Genomic DNA, 20,552 nt, shown 5'->3' with positions numbered 1-20,552 from the left:
CATTTGCATGCTCTGTGTGATGAGAGGAACGCGACAGACTGGGAGACTGGGACGTTTAGCATGTTCATAATCGCTTTATGAGTTCATAAGGACCCTCCAGTGTTTAGAAGCTAAAATGTTATTCGTGTTAGAAAAGCCAACCTATATTAGGTAAAAACACACATTGCGATATATCTTATATTAGCTATATTTTTTGCATAGTTCACCCAAAAATGTAAAATCTGTCATTAATTACTCACACTCATGTCACTCCAAACCTATAAGACCTGTGTATATCTTTGGATTATAACAGTTGTGGTATGGTTGTGAACAAAAAAAGATGAAACTGACAAATTAAGTCATTGTTTTTGTTTTCTTTGAACGTATTCTCATACCTTCATAGCATTGCGTTGAACCAGTGACGTCACATGGACTATTTTTATGGTGTGCTTACTACCTTTCTAGGCCTTGAATGTGTCTCTATGCAAGGTCAGAAAACCCTCAGATTCCATCAGAAATATCTTAATTTGTGTACTGAACAAAAGCCTTACAGGTTTGGAACAACAAATAAATTCAGTAGTTTTGAACTTTCTATTTATTAAATAATACTGATATATCAAGCAAGCAAAAAATATTTAAACACTGATAATAAGAACACTCATTAACAACGAAGTATCAATAAAATTTGAACACCAAATCACCATATTAGAATAATTCATATTCATGTGACAATGAAGATTTCATTTACTATTTCAGCTAAACTTTCACATAAAAAAAGCTGTCAGTTGCTTTATATTTCGGACAGATGCTTTATTCCATTCTGACTGTCCAAAATAAACGACAAATCCGATCAGACCCAGTCAAAAGCCTGGCTATGTGAGACTAGGTGTTGGTAAAATTTGCCTTGGTCAAGTGGATGTAAAGTGTGTGTTATCAGAATGCTCAGGAGAGAACAGTCTTTGTGAGATGACACAAATCAGATAACATCTCCACCATGGCATGATATGCGTGAGAACAATACACGTCAGAATAAACGTCAGAGCCCCTGACCCCTCGCCACTTCCCAGCCCTGCTCACAAAAGATAAAGAGAATAGAACAGCAAAACAGAATGGAGAGGGCTGATGGGGCACGTGTGGCGGCCCTGGACTCGACTCTGCCAAGGTAACAGAGAATCATCTCTCCCTAGCAGAGCTCTGCTTTCTCTCTTTCTCTCTCTCTCTCTCTCTCTCTCAATCTGCTAAATGGCGCATTTGAGAGCTCGAATGTACAGCGACTGCAGCTTAGTAGCTAATAAATATCTTCTCTATGAATATGCACACAGACAAACGCATGCAAAAAAAAAAAAAAAAAAAAAAAAAAAAAAAACTTCACTGAAAGGAAAAACATAGAAATATATTATGGCATATAAATAATACACTGCTTATAAGTGGGCTCTTTGTATAAAAAACATACAGCGTGGTCATTGTAGTACATACTCGTGTATGTATATATACCCAACCCTGACATACATGTGTTAGACGGATGTCTATGGTTGTGACTGTAACATATTCAGCTATTTTTGTCTTAGTTTCATTTTCTTTGACTCTTCGTTTGTTTCCTCTTTCTTCTGTACCAGTTCTCACCAGTATTTAGTCGTCATGTTAACTGATTTGCTAGTCTTCAGCTGTGTTTACCTCATTATTGTTTCTTACGCGAGATCATTTGTGTCCCCCATGAGCTTTTGGTGGTATCTTGTTACGGTCGCGTGTACTCCTGTACCGGTTTCTTGACTTATCTTTGGTGTTTTCTTGACCTTCGTCTTCATGTGATTAGCACCGCCAATTGTGGCAGTGATGTTGCAATGTTTTTTTTAGGTTTTTTTTCAGGAAATCATGCGATTGGTGTTGCTTTTGAGGATGTCTAGTCAACCTAAAACGTCGTTCAACTTCAAGCGCACAACGTCATAGTCTGGAAAAAAAACCCTGATATTTTGTTCACATCTGACGCATATCGCAATTCGTTGCACACCTGTAAACGCACATCTATGCAGGATCCGTTTTTTTGTAAGTGATCTGAGCCACATCCAAATGTGCTTTTAAAGTGGATACATCGTCGCCTAAGAATTATTAAGGTTCTATGAGCATTCTGAGCAGCTTTGAGACATTGAGCTTCAACGTTTTTCCATTTAATAGACTTGTGTAGATAGAACCCTTTTTGTTTTCTAAAGAATAAGGTGTTATTAGTGTTAGATTTGTTCAGAATTTTCAGAAAACGTTAGCCAAAGTTCTGAGAACGCTCCCTTCAAGTTTGGACCACCTACTTAAATTAGTGGCTACACAACATTGTTTTCTTGAGCCGCTTGATGTTTTTCTCAGGCTTCAAATCGAGCAAAAGCTTGAGCTACAAAGCGGACAGAAAGCAAATGCTGTCCTGGCGTGTGTTTTCATAGCTGGTCTCAATACTTACTTGTGTTTCACATGTGCAAGCTTTGTTTGACTGAGTCTCGCCGTTTCAAGGCCACCCAGCTTACTACTTCATATGCGTAATTATGTGCGGCTTCAAAACAAAAGCAACCTGTTTGGCCGTGTTTTAATCGTCTCAGAGACATCGATGCACACGCGAAAGCGTTTACTGATCTCCGAGAGCGTGCAGAAATGGCCACAAGAGAAGTGTAAATGTGTGTGACGGCCAGTCTGGTGAGTGCGTCACGCAACTGTCTTCCTTTGAGAGCACAGCAGTCTGGAAGATCGTCTGAAGTCACTGAGCTGAGAGAGCGGACTCACGGTAGAATACATAATGCCACGCGGCGCATCCCCCTCTTGCACACTCACACGCACATGCACAGACACACTCGACGGCAGTGAGTCAGACTGAGACGTCAGATCACCGTCACTGGCCCTCAGCATCAGAACACATCCATCACAAGCCAACCACTGATTACCACACACACACACACAGTCACAACACTAATAGAATCTTTTGCATATTATTCCGTTTACTTAGTGACAAATTAAAATTATAGAAATGGTTACATATTTTTGCTTTTGGGTTTTGTTTATACTCATAGTATATATTAATATTTTGGATGACATTTTATTGTATTTTTTTTTAATCAGTTAAAATATCATTTTTAGTATTTTTATAATGTGCTTTTTCGTTTTAACATTTTGGTTTAGCTTTGATTTATATTTATTTCGGTTTTAGTTTTAACAATTTCTGTATTCAGTTTTCATTTTAACATTACTTCAGACTTATTTCAATTTTTATTTGTAAGTTTTTTTAATTTTAGGCTTTTCAAGGTTAAGTCTTTCATACATTTTGTTTCATTTTATTTTAAATAGCAAAAAAAAATAAAATGAATTAATTCCATAGTTAAAATGTTCTGTATTGAAAAAACTGTATTGAAATAAATATTATAAATATAAACTACCTGAAAGTTTAGATTGGGTTTTTTCATAATTTTGAAAGAAACATCTAATGCTCAACTATTTCACATTTATCTGATCAAAATATATTAAAACAGTAATATTATAAATTGCAGTTTAAAGTAACTAGTGTTTTCTATTTCAATATGCTGTTATGCGCAGGTTGATATTTTGGTCAGTTACAGATTTTTTTCAGGATTTTCAGGATTCAGCAAATATGAAATAGAAATGTTAAAGAAGAAAAAAGTAGTTGTCCCTACTCCCATTCTTTTTATCCATACACGTTATACAAATAACCGTTTTGTCAGAATTATGCTGTTGATTTTATTGTCCTCAAAACTAAAAAATAAAACTCTAAATAACATAAAATAATCCAAAAATAAACTCTAACTATTTCCTTAACTGAAATAACAGATTATTTGTAAAGGTCAGTAGACACGTAATGGCTACATTAGCCAATTCAATCCAAACACGTTCTAGTGACCAGATTTCCTGGTCTTTCAACAGGATCTGAAAAGCCTCCAGCCCTAGCCTGCTAGTGAAAGTTGCTCTCCGGAGACCATGGCAATAAACGCAACCTGCCAACTTGTGAGTGACCAGCTGTCAAGTTCAGTCAGATCCTGGCTATTGGAGCTTTTAAAAATTGAGCCCTGCAGGTCCCATCCTTCCTACAGCGATCAGAGGAGGAAGAATGTTGAGGGTCAGTCTAATAAGGCTGCTATAATTAGCCTCCCAGATGTGGAGAGTTCCTCCTTGACAACCCCTGACACATCCCCCTCATTAGCAGCAAAGTGTGCAGATCTGGGCATGCAGACCACAGACGGACCCGGGCACATGGGTGAGAGGGAGAAGAGACTCAACCTCATATAAGAGCTATTTACGAGCCATTCGACGATTAGGTGAAAGACATGGAATTTTTTTAGTGCATAACTGCTAGGAACAGAATTTGACCAAAACCACCTTTTCGTCTTCGCTTAGTCTAAAGGTAGAAAACTTCAGATGTTTTCACAAGAGATTGTTCGGGGAGCAAGATTTACTATTCCCACTGGTTTAATTATTTTTCGTAACGATATGGGTGACATTTCTTTGATCGTCATTTTTCAGACACATTTCTTATCTTTTCATTATATTTCATAAGTTGCTGCAACGAGCAAGTGGTTTGGCTTTTTAAAAGAAAGGAAATTAATTTTTGATGAATATCGGTTTCGATGACATGCGTTTCCTTGTCAGAGTATCATACATTAAAGGCAGATCTGCTGGAAGCAAGCTGTGCTTTACTGTCACAAGGATTTTCAATCCTCTTTTGGTGGAATGAGAGAATACCGGAAAGTCTTTTTCCCCAGACACTGCGCGAGACGAACAGAGAGAGACAAAGAGACAGTTGACAGAAGACGAGGGACAGGTTGTAGTTTTACTGTGAGACAGGCTATTCCTGAAGAAGGGATGATTCATTTCATTTAGAGGCATAATACTCATCTGTCTGATTTTTTTCTCTCTCGAACTTCATTGCACAGAATGTCCCCTTCTCAAATGTTCATTTTCTAAAGAAGTCTGGAGACAATCTGGGAACAAAGCTGAAATTTTTCAGATCTGATTTAACGGCACATTGCTTTGTGCGATCTTAATAAATCATGATGAGTCAAAATACACATTCATTTAAATATTAAACATTCCTTTGAGCAATCAATTGAAGAAAACAATACAGCTTTTGTGTAGAACTGTGTTCCAGGCAAGCCAGATATAATAGTTAACATTTATTCAGCTGGTAAGAAACTCTCCGGGGTTAATCCTGACTAAAACAACTGCTATTACCTTGAGCATGAATATTATTTTCAGTCTGTCATCAAGGCATCGTTATTTAAGCAAAGGATTATGAGCTACATAGAATTTACTTGATCTATGCGTTACTGTATATAAACTCTTTGGACCAAAACCCATATTCGCATTACCAAGCATGTTTTACGTTTATTGAGTCACATAATTGAAGGGCATGTACAGTAATGACCTGTAATCAAATCTCAAAGGACATTGCTGCAGAGTGAATCTTACATTACGATCGTTTCAGATACCATCTTTAAGAGGTAAAGCATGCATTTTCTGTGCCCCTAGTGGAATCAAAGGTAAAAGCGGTCTTCAAAATCACGTACAGTCAAGGTTACATTTAATAAAGAATTTACTTCTCAACTGGTAATAAAGCATGTTCTTGAGGTATATATATACAGATTTCCTACATACTGGATGTACCATGTTGTCATGTGACCTACGACGTAAATGTTCTCTGCCATTTGTGAATGATGAGTTCTCTCCCGATGGCCTCAATGGATAGTAATTGTCTCTTGGATATACAATTCATACACCACAGAAGTAGATCATCTGAGTGGTTTTCACCTATTGCTTTATACATACTGCATATTCGGATAATAAAAATAAAGAAATGAACAAACGTTGCATTGGCAGGTAAGTGAAAATTTCAGTGTGTACATTAGTCTGTTGTTTATGAAAAGAATGGAGTTGTACATACCTTGTGGAGGCACCTTTTTTGCCTCCTATATATTATGAAAGTAGGCATCCCTGTTGAAAAAAACCTACATATGCTGGTTATGTATGTTTTGAAGGATGGTTTGAGCTAGTTTCAGATGGTCTTTAGCTGTTAATGAGCTGGTTTAAGCTGGTTCTTAGCTAGTCATATGCTGGTCCTAAGCAACTAGCTCCTGCTCAGGACCAGCTTAAGACCATATGCTGGATTTTTCAACAGGGAAATTGAGATGCAGGGATTGTTTTCAAACAGGTTTCTCTGAACAATCACCTATACCGCCATTGGTCAGTTAAAAAGACAGCCCCGCCCTCATTGGTTGAGCTGTTGCTGTGTCAGGCTAGGCAAACAAACACAGCAATATTTTGATATCACCACAGAGCCAAGTATTTACACTTTCAACCTGTGAACAGCTTACTTAAAGTCGTCTTTCTGCATATTTGACTGTGTAAAGGAAGGAAATCATATCGCAGAAGCGGAGACGGGGAAAAGCAGGTTTGTAGCAAAGTACAACAGACAACTTAAAAGCAGCCCGGTTTGTTGTTCTTCTGTTGTGGCTTGAACTCCATTTGGTCACACGTCACCATGAAATTTGACAGCTACATATTTAAAGCCTCCATCATACATCCATGTCCCTCATCTATGATTACTATGTAATCAGCCCTCAAAGAAACCTTTACGAGTGGCAGTATACACACACGCACACACAAATACAGCAGTAAAGGCCAATAAAACAGGCAGTGGAGCTGGCGCCGGTGGCCGCAGGGCTGAGATTGGGTTCATTTTAAAGGGCTGAAGAAGCCTGCTCCACATTATGAGCACTTCAGAAGAGCTCTCCCTCAGGCTCTGCGCACTTTGCCGCCTTGATCCCTGCTGTTTACACCCTTTCTGCCCGGACAGGAGGAGGAAATAAAAACAAACAATACTGTAAGCTTTCGAGTTTACCATCGAGATATAGTTGTTGTGTAAAGGATTAGCCATTCTCAGATAACAGACTGTGTCTTGTGTAGTTAGTGTATAACAGAAGCACAGTTGAAGGGAAAAACATCTGTGACACGGCACTAAATTGAGGAATAAACTTCTGTCTGGACTGTGCGGCGTACCCACTCACGTCTCGACGGTGGAAGAAAAAACATTGCTTGCATTGACTGACATTTGTTTCATAAAGCTCCACAAAGAAAACCCTGTGTCCTCCCTCTTAGTGCTAAACATATGTCGTACTACAAAGCATTTTTATTGCCAGCATGTACAGCCGATAGGTTATTGCCATGGAAACCACTCAGAGACATTTGCAGGGCATTTCCATCATTTACAGACACATGATAAAAAGCATCTATGACGTTAGATGCCCGACTGTTTATCTTTTTCTTTTTTCTTCTTCCTCCTTCCTCTATTAATTTTTGCTCTGCTCATTTAGACTGACAAGGTGACTTGCTGACAGACGGCGCAATGAGTCAGTGAGTGTTTGGTGTAACAACCGCCAAACGGATGGGATTTGACCCTCTGAGATGACGCTGGCACATTGATTTTTACCCCGAGTGAGCGCATAACTATTTTTGGCATCAATTACATAAAAGTACAGACTTCGAAATAATCGCCACATCTGGGGACTTGCAGTTCTGCTTAATTAACAAGTCTAATAAACAAGTCTGATGTCAGAATAAATTCTTTAAATTTATTTCCAGGAAGCATCTGTCTGGTATGAACATATTTTACAGTGAAGGCATCTTTAAAGAGGGAGAAAGATTGATAGGTAGATCAATAATTGATTAGATAGCTAAATAGATAAACAGACAGCTCTATCTATCTTGTAATATTTCCGAGTAGAAAAATAAATCTAGTTTGACTATATTCAAACACCTCATTTTGACTTTTCTTTTGCAGCTGCACCTATAACATTTCCAATTAGAGATAGTCTGCATTCCAGACTTTGTCACACAAAACTTGAATTTACGAATATGACCTGAATCCTGCCACCTTTAATAGCCCTCCTGATGTTAGCGAGCGTCACCTGAAACGCTCATCTGTTCTCCCACAGTATACAGTCTCCCACGCTGCTCTTGGTCTCGTCTCTATAGCAACTGCCAAAGCTCTGACCCCTCCTTGTTTGAGTAACTATCAGCGTGTCTAACCAAACCCTCCTCTGAAAACTCCGCTCCATCACAAAACCACAACGGCTGTTTTTACCCAGGCTGGCCTAGACACATCCAAAATAAGGACCAGTAAATGCCTTGACTGGAATCAGAGCAGGCCCCGCCGCCGTCCTCTTGATCGGGGATACGCTGTGGCTCCAGCGTAAAACCAAAACAGTCATTTAAGCTCACTTGTGAAAAACAATTACTCTTTGGCAGAACTTAAAGGGATATAGTGTCATCATTTATTCACCTTCATGTCATTCCAAAACGGGGGTGAAGAACGAAAGGAGAAATTTAGAAAAATGTTCATTAGGCTCTTTTCTGCAGTGGCGCCAGTGACTTTCAGGCTCCTAAAAGGATTTTAATCTGACCCAATCTACCTGACCTAACAAAAAAATGACTAAAAACATTATTATTATTATTGTGAAATATGACAGTAAATATTCCAATATATTTTAAATGTAACATTATGCATGACCACATTCTACATCCCTAATGCTATACGAAAATAGATGAGCTTATCAATAAGTTTATTAAGGCAAAAGTTATAATAAATGGCTTGTTAATGGCGAAAATTGTATCATGTCATTTATTTATGTGAAACCAGTACTCTTCATTGATTTTCAGGAATCATTCTAATTTTGTGATGTGTGTTTAAGAGAATACTTCACTTTTTACCAAAAACCCCTTAAAACACAAAAACTTCTATAAATCCGAACATAACAGACCGTTAAACAATTACAAGTTTCCCGTTTTCTCATCTTGCTCAAAAACAGCTTTATTTCAACATGTACTATTCCTATTCAGTCACAGTCAAAGCATGCTGGGATCCAGAAAACCCCTGCCCAGTTTCAGCAATATTACATGAATGCCAACGAACATTATTCATTTCCCAATGCAAAATGGATTATATAAACTTCAATTCGAGTGGATTTCATGCAATAAATTGATTTGTTTCTGGGTGTCACACGTTTGTAAAAGTAAAGACCGCTATGACTTTCAGCGCCTACACCTTTATTGGGGAGGTTTTGTTGTTAATGAGGGTGAGGAGAGTACCTCTTTCTCATTTTAGGCTCCTCTTTAGGCTCCTCTGTGCTCAAATCAGCCCCTGAGGACCAATCAGCCCTTAGGGTTTATAACACGGGCCCTTTACAACTGCCTCTCTTTCCTGCCACCTAAATTTCTCCAGTTTCAAATCCTCAGGGCTTCATCAAATACTCGCATTTCCCATTAATGCCGGCTGGAAAACAGATATGTTCAACGGACCATGGGAATTATGCAATATCTCATTTATCAGCCGGGAGCTTTTTACAGATTTGAGGACATGAACTATGATTTGAGGACAGATCCGTGCTGTTCGGTCGGAGAAGCACACTTTTGATGCCTTTTAACCTGTTGAGTTTCGAAAGACTTCGAAAGACTTCGAAAGTTCACACTGTTCGCATTGTTGCATGATCTTCCTTAAGGTCATTTGCTTTCTTTAATAGTTTACTGTCTTGAAATGATTAACGTGTCTGAACTGCTTGTCTTAAAAGTGTATTTCAGTCATTTGTTGGATATTCAAAATCTTTTGCGTTAGGTCATATTGGTTCTGTGTGTCTGTATCTGTAAACGTGTCAGTACAAGTGATAGCCGTGCCTTTATAAAAAAAAGAAAAAAAAGAAAAGCCGCATCTGTCAAGAAAGACTGCAAGCAGGTGGTAGCAGCGACCTGAATTAATTGAAAAATGACTCAAGTCTTCACAAAGAAAATGTATTAGCTGTTTGGTCCAGCAAATCATGACTCACAGGTGGAGTTTCATTTCAAACTGATCACGGACCCCATTAAACGCCTAGACCGGGAAACCAATTAGCATTATCACAATACCTGACTGATGATTCGCACTCATGATCAAAGTGAGATCATCCAGTGTTTCCAATGTCAATTTGCCCAACCTGAAGAAAGCCCAGTTCCTGCCATTTGTTTGATAGGGATGCTTTGTCTGCAAAAAGCAAGGCTTATTAGTTGCGATATTACATCTGCATGTAAGACATGCTTTCAAATGTGCCAGGGGACCACTTAGAGCAAAGATTATATGTCACGCCATATGGTATTCTCTTCTTAGATGCAAACACAAAGCGATGGTTGCAGAGTTTGCTCCAAGTGCTTTATTTATTTTTTTAACTGCATTAAGGACATTGGTAATTCTGGGGAAAAAAAAAATCCCCATTTTATATGCATTTCTCAATATAAGTATAGCAGTACTGTCTAAACTATAATTATAAACTCCAATAAATTCATACAGTAGAACAGGATCTACGTGTGGATCAGCCCAGTGCTGTGTTTTGACAAGTTGGACAAGTCGCAACAGAACTAAGTAATCAACTAGAACTAAAAGGTTATGAGAGCATACAAAAGAAGGGCTGCACAATTCAAGGGAGATTCCTAAATAATACATTGTGTGTGTGTGTGTGTGTGGTGTGTGTGTGTGTGAGAGAGACAAACATCAGTCAGGTATTGTGGGGAAAAAAAAGAAAATTTCACACACACACACACCAACAACAACATGAAAAAAGTTTGGGATTTTATTTATTTAAAAGTATTGTTATTATAATATTATATTAATAATGATAATTATATTATTGTTTTGTTGTCATATTGCTATTATGTTGTTGTTACAATGCAAACATATTTTTATTCAGTAATACTATTTCTAATTATTATTATTATTAATAGAAAATATTTTTTTTCCATTGTAGTACTGTTCTGTAAAATTACTATCATATTGAAATTATATCTAAAAAAAATATGTCTTATTAGAATATCAAATAAATAGAAGATTTACTGTGCAGTATTTAATTATATGCCATCATAAAAATAATATTTATGTTATTACTAACATATTTAATAATATGACTCGTGTAATAATGCGGCACTCGTTAAAAAAAGTATCTGTTGTTTTGTGATGCGTCCATGAAATATTATGGGCAGAAGTGAGTCATGCCACAGCAAGGGTCGTGGTTACAGGTGATGGACTCTTTCCAGTCACCAGATCCTCCTTTGATAACAGCACGAAAAAGAACATAGACACTCACTTCCACACAAATAAACAGCAATAGTCTCAGAAATGCCAAAATGTCAACGTGTCAATGACAAAGACCAGGCTTCTCTTTTTATTGCACAGCTTGTTTTTCTCATTGCATATAATGTGCGCAATTAAAAGTCAATCTAGATAAAAGAAGAAGAAGAAAAAAAAAAAAAAAAAAAAGAATCAAGGCCAGAAAAACCAAATGCAAATGTGTGGGACTAAGGTGTTTTATTTCTGCAGTGAGAGAGAAGTGCTTGGTATCAGGATTGGTTTATTTCTTCTTAAGTCTAACAGTACAATGTGTGCCTTCCCAGAGTCCTCTGTTCCGGCATATAGCCTCGTTACATAATGAATACTTTGACCTCTTGGGAAATTAAGGGAGGTGAACACTTTTGCTAGATTGGGCCAGCATGTTATGATACGGACTGCTCTGTTCTGGTTCACTGCCATTTACCTGTGTCCTGAAAGAAAAGCATATTTACAGTGGCATGTGTCTGTTGTGTATGGTCATGAGGCTGTTATGCCTGTGTTGTGGAAAACTCTCATTCATATGAATGTAAGCATTGTTTTCCCCCCTTGGATTAGCTACTGTACAGAGAGGGTTGAAATAAAAGCTAATCGTAGCCTGAAGTGTTGCACTACGCCAACAGATCAATTACTAACAAACTCTACCTCAGATGAACTTCCTTTTATATTCAGTGAGAGAGAGAGAGAAAAAAAAAAATCAAGCTACACTTTAGAAATCCCGCTGGAGCTGTGTGTCAACTTATTCTCATAATTTGCAACCATGTTGACTGAATCTCAAGCGAGTATTAGTAAACTATTATGTTAGGGTTAGTAGATGGGGCATTACATACCAGAATGGAGCCAGACCAAATGCTACCCACAAACCCTTGTGGCTTGTGACATCAGATGGAAAAAGGTTTTGTGATGTTTTATGAAAAGAGGAAGTTAATGCATATTGTTTAGGGAAGAAAACATTAAAGGGATAATTCAACTTAAAAAACAGTTATGTTATCAATTAATTAAAGGTATTTTTGATGAAATCCGAGATCTTTCTGTGTCTCTATAGAACTACTACGTTCAAGGCCCAAAAAGGTATTTTGTTAAAATATTTGTTACATTGACATTGTTAAAATAGTCCATTTGACATTAGTGGTTTAACTGCAATTTTACGAAGCTACAAGAATACTATAACTCATCGAAATGACTATTTGCTATATGTACTGTTCATTTAATACATTTATTGCACTTCTTGTAATGCACAAAAATACATGCAAACATCTCTAGACGCTAAGGAGCTCATAACTCACCTGCTGTGCAAGGCATCTCAAGACACCGTAAGACAGAAGCAAAGGGGTGACATGACTGAGATCAAGCCTGCACTGGCTGCCTGGCCCCAAGAGACCCACAAACTCTGTCAGACACATATAAACGTGTCAATACACTACGCAGCTGAAATATGCATGAGGTGACATATAACAGAGCTATCGCCTTACAACTGCTTCGCACGCCAGTGACAATGTAGGTCCAGTGACTGGATCTCATTTCGCTGTGGAACGGAAGGAAGTGTGCTGAACCGTAAAGGTGTCATTGTTATAATCTGCTCTGAGATCACATACAAATAATGTCATTGACTTTCTTTAGTATTATTAAAAGTAGGGCGCATTAGTATTAATGAAGACAAAATGTACTGATAAGTATTAAATGACCTCTTTTGTATTCTGTGATACTCAGTATGTACACACTTAGGATATACTGATATATATATATATATAGTTTTCTCAACCAGTTTTCTCAACAGCTGTCAAGTATCATGGAAAACTGATCAAATATTTACCTAACATTTTCCTTCCTTCCGTCCTTCCTTCCAATCACATCCTATCTAAAGTGATTGATTAACTGATTAAATGGACCCTGAACAGCATCTTGGCAGGCATCCACAGACGAACACTCTCTCACTCTCTCTCTCTTACACACACACACACACACACACACACACACACCTCTGAATGAACAAACACACATTAACATACTCAAAACTGCCCTAAAATATCTTGATAAATTTTACATTCCAATAATTTACCCTGTTTTTGCCAGATATTGGTAACAAATTTTAAGGCATTATGGTTCCTGTATTTTTATTTATACATTTTAGGATTAAATGGAGTATATTTCATCAGCTGGTGTTATTTTAGTAGATATCTACACGTACCTGCCCTGTTCATTCAATTTTACTGATAACCCATAATTATACAGGTAAAACAGAAGGCCCTGTGATGAGCTCAAGTTGACCAAAACTGGCACTCCATGAACTATGACTCATATGAACATGTACAGACACAGCGCAGTATTACCTTATAAAAACAAGACTCCATCTAAACATTACATGCAATACAGTGACCAATAACAATAAATTAAATTCAACATTCTTTAAATATATACTATAATTTATGAATTTAATAGTGATTTAATCGTTTAAACTATATTTAAAATGCAAAAGTGTGAATTTTATAGTTTAAGAGTTTATTGTCAGAATTTGTAATGTTTTTGAAAGAAAGCTCTGTTTTAAAATGTCCGTTATTTCTATGATGGCAAAGGTTTAGCGGCTATTACTCCAGTCTTCAGTGATCCTTCAGAAATCATTCTAATATTCAGATGTCAGTTGTGCTGCTTCATATTTGGTGGATACAATATCACTTGTGATTTATAACAGCTAAACAGCTCGTAAATTCTTTCATACTACTCCCACAAAGAAAACAAAGCAGTAATACGTGTCTGTCATGTTAAATCATGCTAACATGCATATAGCTCTTTAACGTTCCTTTTTTTCCTGTTTATATTACTTACACACAGAGTTACAGTTCACTTTGCTTCTGATTATTGTCCAGTTGTGTGCGTGCGTGCTTTGTGCATGCCTTTGAGTTGCACAAAGCTACAGTTAAATGCTATCTATGTCGAATAGGCCTTGGATTTACTTCAGCTCGCCAGCTGACTCTGATATTAACGCTCCAATTTACTGGAATACCATGAACTTTACTGGAAACCTCCAGCTGTACAAACATGCATGTTTGAACTGAAAAACGTCAAACTGTGTCAATCTAGCAGGTTAGAGACTTTCACACCGGGCTTGATCTTGTTTAATCTCACGAGAACATACTTAATAAATGTGCACAGTAAAATCGACTCAATTTCAGGCCTTTTATTTGCCAGTCTATTGATTTATGTGACAAAGTACCGAGAGTAATAAGGCTAGGTAAGGTTGTGTGGGAAAGGTGGTATATCCCACGGACCCCAGGGATCTCTCCTGCTCAGCTCCTGAAATGTCTCTGTCAGAAGAAGTTCACTATCTTAGGCGACCTTTTGCGGCAAATGCTGTGCAGGCAGAGAGAAATCAATGGGGTTACATATTATTATGGTTAACATGTGTGGATGGGAAATGAGTTCTGTAAGTAATCTCTCACAAAACATGAAACAGATTTCGCAAAAGGCTGTTTTGAAACCACTGCCTCGGATGATAAATATTGACAGAAGTATTGATGTGCTAAGAGATGTGACAGAAGAGATGCATCAAGCAGTCATTCAGAGAGAAAGAGGGATGTTTGCCATTTGTGATGGGGCTGAGGTATCAGAGATTTCTCACAGGAATTCATATTATTAGATCCATTACTGTGAATTTGTGTTTTTCACACATAATTCGAGTTGCAAAGACGCAAACACGAAAACATTCTAACTCAACAAAACATACATGTTAACTTATATATATGTTTTTCCAGAGGAGGAAGAGTGGAGCTGGTGTCTCAGTGTGTGTGTGTGTGTGTGTTATAGCTTTTTACAGTGTTTTCACAACAGTGCTCAGAGAATATCGCAAAAAAACGGTTTCACCAGAAAAAAAAAAAGTTTTTCCATCATGTCATCTCCATTCATTTCTGCCATCCCGAAGACCACTGAAAGAACATCCATCGCTTTATTTTGACATTAGTCCACCAGAGCATATGGTCTTCGAAAGGGGCCTTTGTCAGTACTAAAGTTCAAATCTGGGCAAAATGAAGACAGCGCACACACAATGGATATGAGCCCTTTGCCTCTCAACAGGCAGCAGGCAGTCAATGTTCAAAACAGCAGCTCTACCATTCCTCTCTCTCTCTCACTTTTCCTTCTCTTAAACAAAAACAACCACAGTACCGCGGCGCAAAAATAACAGACTTACTCGAAAGGAGATATACTTTAAAAGAAGGGAGCGAGAATAAAAATAGCTTCCACAAACTGCCGACATCTCCAAAACTGTCTGACGCTAATTGAAGTACAGAATAAAAACAGCCAGAAATCAGGGAGGAACCAACACAACATAGATAGATCTGATAGCCAGTTATCCCTTTAAAGAAACATATAGATAGATAGATAGATAGATAGATAGATAGATAGATAGATAGATAGACAGACAGATAGATAGATAGATAGATCTTTTAATCAGATGTTTGAGTGATTGAATTCATTGCTGTATATTCGTTTTGTTTTGTTTTGTTTTGCAGGGAGCCTGATATACCAGCCTGGGCTCCTCTCCTCTATCAGCTGCAGCTCCTAGACTTCAGAGAAAAGCCGGAGCCCCTTTCGCTGGCCATCCCCGACCGGATCCGCATCGGCAACCAGAAACGAGAGCGAGGCAACTTCTACTTCCAGAGGGAAGAATACAGCATGGCAGCCCAGGCTTACTGCATGGCTTTAGACATGCTTACGACACGCACATACGGTAATCCAACCCACAATGCCCTTCAAACACCTGCGCCATATAATGCATTAAGCAGGAACCTGCCAGAACACGCACAAATCTTTCACGTGTAGAAATGCACAAGTGCACAGATCTCAACAACAGGAAATGTTTCAACAATAGGCTAGTTATAAATATAATAATTTCGAATATATATATATTTATAACATCATACATAATGTATACTATTTTAATTTAAACATACCAAAAAAACTTCTGGAGACAATATATATATGAATATTTTTTTATTGGCATCACGATCTCTAATAAATCGTTCAATGGTGATGGAGAAAAACTCTATAATAGCTCTCAATTCAGAGCAGTTCTAGCAGCTCAGCAGCTAATCTATTTGATCGATAATCATGCCATCGGAATGCTCAGTCATGTCTGCAAGCTGTGACCACCCTGAGTAACGCTCTTATTAAACCCTACGCTAATCAAACGTAATAAATCTACATGTTATTTCCACCTCCTTAATCATGGTAATTGCTGGAAAGCCTGGTCCATCTTGAGAGGAATGTTTGACAGTAATGAGACAGTAAAGTGCAAAGCACCGCTTTGGATTATAGACACTGATAATGACCACATATGCAGAAGTGATCTCCGCGGTCTCCTCTGACCACTCAAGCATCACGTATTAAACTCTCCTTCATTTTCTACGCAGTATTTTTCTACAATGATATATTTCTATCTCATTAGCCACTAAAGAGTCATTTTTCTAAATTATTTAGAGAAAAAGATTTTGTCGCAAACAAACATTTTTTTTTTTTGTTACATTTTTCAAAAAAGTGAAACTTAAAATACTTAAAATTCATTACATGTAAAGCAAAACATTTAAAAAGTCATTTTTAAAAAGTAAGTTGTTTTAGTTTTGATGATTATAGCAAAAAAAACAGTATAACAAAATATTAAAATATTTGAGTTTGATTAAATGACCATCTCTACAGTATTCTGGGTATCTCTGAATCTCCTTTACTTGAAAGCTCAAGAATGTGTTTGCATCCCATTTCACTTACTTTTTAAACTACTCAAGCACATGACATTGCATTTAAAAAATGCGGCACTTCGATTAAAATAATATATACATAAAATAATATTATATATATATATATATATATATATAATATTATTTTATGTATATATTATATATATATATATTTTTTTTTTTTTATATATATTCAAGTTTTTTTGCCATGACATGCATGCATTTTTTGTTTTGAATGCAGTCAATTAACAATTAATCTCTGCTCACTTCACAATTTTCACGATTTTTGAACTATAATCAATCTTTATCGTCATTGACCTTGGTGTGAACGGGACTTCACTCACAAAGACAGTTGTTTGTGGCCACCTAGTTTCAATTAAACTTTTTTTTCCCCAGTTTATTAGCCTATAAGTTAAAATGACTTTTACGGGGAAATTAGTTTTTAAGACAGCAAGTTTTTAAGTTGAAGTAAGCTGTTATATCGAGCACTGTTGAAAAAAAAAAAAGCTGCTTGACCAATCAGATTTAAGGCTTGGAATGATCCATAAGCACTTTTTTAAATTGAGTTTATTTTTTGCTTTGGTGTTACACATTGCCGCAGTGTGGTTATAAGGGACTGTGCAATTGTGTCCTCCCGTAGAAAGTCAAAGCTGTGCGGCAGAGGAGGAAGAAGAGGAGGTGAACGACTACAGAGTAAAGTGTCTGAATAACCTGGCAGCGGCGCAGCTGAAGCTCGGACAGTTTGACGAGGCGCTGCACACCAGTCGAGATGTACTGTTTCTGGATCCCCAGAACGTCAAAGCGTTATTCAGGAAAGGGAAGGTACGGATGAATATTATTCAACAAACCAGGCACTGAGATCATTTACAGTTCATAAGTGATCAGGTTTATATTTCCATTCTGGAAACAAAGAGACATATTTATTGTAATCTGGTAATGTAAAATGTGTCTGCAGCTTTTATCGGACAGGGGTGAGTATGAGGAGGCCATGGAGACCCTGAAAAAGGCTTTGAAACTGGAGCCGTCCACTAAGGTGAGAGACGTAACCGTATCTCCTGAACACATCTAAATTTCACGTGAGCTGGCAACAGAAAATCCCATTAGCAGCTATTTACAGATCAACTAAACCTTGTGAAAAACCCGGCCTAACTGGAACCGTGTTATTTATTTATTTATTTCGAATTCAATGCCAACTCATACTCACTGTCAAGAATGAAGTGTTCATATTAAAAGGCATAAAAGTTGCTTTATAATATTAGGCTTACGGTTGTATTGAGGCGTCAGTGTTCTTTAGCACACACCTTTTAAAAAGATTGAAATGATCCTCAAAACAGAGAACGCATCGTGGGTCTATTTAAGGCAAGAAGACATTTTCATATACATATCACAGTTTCCTGACAGGTCTGTTTGAACGTTCAACACAAACTTAAGACAAGGAAGTGAAAACCTGTCCCGAGAAATTCCACTCAACCCGGAGAGTGCATGCAAACAATATTTGAGTGAACATGCAAATATTTGTTTTGTACAGCTAGACTCTAATATCTGAGAATGAGTTCTGTGCTGCGTTACAATCCACAGAACCAAAACCTGTTCTGTCACGCCTTTGAGAATAGTTAGTCTGTCAAATCCTCAGAGCAGCCACCAAGATTAGAGCTGTCTGGAGCCAGTACACGGACACGGACACACACACACACACACACACACACTAGCCTTCCAGTAATAAAGCGAATCAGCACAATATACACTGAGGAGGTTTATGACATTCAAGAAGCAATAAACAGAACAAATCATTCATAATACTGAAGAGTATAATGGCCCATTCAGGACAAAATAAATTAAAATAAAATACCATGTCATGTCCATGTCTAATCTATTTTAAAGTTGCACAACATGCAGCTCCATGAAAGTCCATAATACAATATGCATATATGGGGTGGGGGAGGGTGCATGCTTTTCAGATTTGGGATGATATAAGAAAGAATGAAGTACAGATATTTCACAGACCGTGTCCGGGCCTGCTGACGAGTGATTCTGTGATTGACCTCAGGTCCCCTCGCACTGTGCTTTGACCCAGAGTGCTCACGGTGAAGAGCGAGCCTCGTCTAGACAAAACTAAAATATCTGCTGTTGCTATAATGACACCCCGTCTGGATGGCAGGGCAAAAAGCAAACATTCCCTCAGGAGGGAACTCATTGCAAAATTCAAATTAGGATCACAGAGTCAGCGATGGCATGGAATGGAAAACGTGGTAATACATGTGCTGCTATGTATTTCTGCTTTTAACAAGTCTATTAAGTGTATTCTGTGCCGATGGCTTTTCATTATTACGCCACTGTATGCAAATCTGTACTCACTACAGTGTAGTAGAGGAGGAAGAAAGCGTTGATTGCACATGTCAAAATCTGTACGGTGTTAAAGAAGCATAGAATAGGCTATAAAAAGCTCAGTAAAGTCATTTCAGTCACATACCAGATTCTCGAGGTCAAGTTTTTGAAACTTAAGAACACGTCTTTTACAAACAACAAGACTGGGCGTTTTAGTTTGGAATTTTAAATCCTTATTAATATGCCTTTTATATTTTAGATCGAGTGATAATACACTTATATTACACATGATCGTCAGTCAATCAATCAATCCTGACGGTCTCGCAGACAGTGAAATGGCGCCATCTGTTGGTCAGTGTTAGTATTAATAGTTCACAGAGCTGTAGGCTACAAAGTTCAAACATTCAAAAAGTTATTGTTTTTTTTTTTTTGTTTTTTTAAATGCGTTTTAGGGCTTTTAATTACATGCGTTTTTTTATTTTGTGTTTTTATAGGCTATTCATGCTGAACTGTCCAAGTTGGTAAAAAGACAGGCGGGGGAAAACGAGACCCAGAGTTGGCAAGCTAAACCAGCTCAAATGTTTGGCGAAAACATAGCACCCTTTCTGACGCCTCCCCCCAAAAAGAAGCCGTTTGTGAGTGACCGACTACCTCCTAGTGAAGAGAATAAAAGCGGTGGAGAAAAAAATAAGCCTTTTAAAATGTGCCAGAGCCGGCGTCCAAGCGCCGCGATTGTTTGATCTCGTTTCTTACTCTTTCAGGGAATTTCTTGGAAGTTTCTGCTCGGAGCTCTGGTGGTGGCCTTGGGCAGTTTGGTCACATCTGTGGTCCTGACCGCACGGAACTAGCTCCCCCTTCGATTAACTACAAGTCTCACAAACAAACGTCCCACAGAGCTGCTAAGGGACGGAGGGAAACGTGCGCCGAACTGTTTAAAGAGCAGCTGCACGGGCGGTCCTACCGGCGGCACACCGACAAAACAGAATGTACGCCAAGAAGAAAAAATACTTGAAATAAAAACTCGAATATTAATAAGTTTGGCGTTTTGTTTTGCTTTCTGCTACGCGACATGTATGCGCAGGTGTGCGGTTACTGAAATTTAAGGAAACAGCTGCCATATATTATATAATTACGGTAGAAAGTGTACGAAGAACACAAAAGGCGCGTAGACGTGAAGACGACAACAGGAAATCAATAGTGCATTTACAACTAAAACTTTGCAGAGAATAGCATTCAACAAATTAACGAACTGTTCCTTATATTTCATACAGGCGTTTTTTTTTTGACAAATCAGGCATAATATATTAAATAAAAAAGCTAAGTCAACAAATATTTGTTCTAAACCAAATTCAATT

At 37.8% G+C, this 20,552-nt stretch overlaps 1 protein-coding gene across 2 annotated transcripts; it reads left to right on the top strand.

Moving 5' to 3' along the window:
• Positions 1-647: 647 nt before the first annotated feature.
• Positions 648-20,232, top strand: fkbp16 (FKBP prolyl isomerase 16). 2 transcript variants are annotated; one of them, XM_043264218.1, is made up of 6 exons: positions 648-1,141; positions 15,652-15,869; positions 17,513-17,694; positions 17,828-17,905; positions 19,692-19,832; positions 19,959-20,232. In XM_043264218.1, the coding sequence occupies exons 1-6, from the start codon at positions 1,089-1,091 to the stop codon at positions 20,043-20,045; spliced, it is 759 nt and encodes a 252-aa protein (XP_043120153.1). In that variant the 5' UTR covers positions 648-1,088; the 3' UTR covers positions 20,046-20,232. The 2 variants fall into 2 exon arrangements, with proteins under 2 accessions (XP_043120153.1, XP_043120154.1); XM_043264219.1 differs by lacking the exon at positions 17,828-17,905.
• The last annotated feature ends 320 nt before the right edge of the window (positions 20,233-20,552 follow it).

This window comes from Puntigrus tetrazona, chromosome 18 (genome assembly GCF_018831695.1).
Source record: "Puntigrus tetrazona isolate hp1 chromosome 18, ASM1883169v1, whole genome shotgun sequence".
Lineage (NCBI taxonomy): Eukaryota > Metazoa > Chordata > Actinopteri > Cypriniformes > Cyprinidae > Puntigrus > Puntigrus tetrazona.
This window is presented reverse-complemented; position numbering and strand designations above follow the sequence as displayed.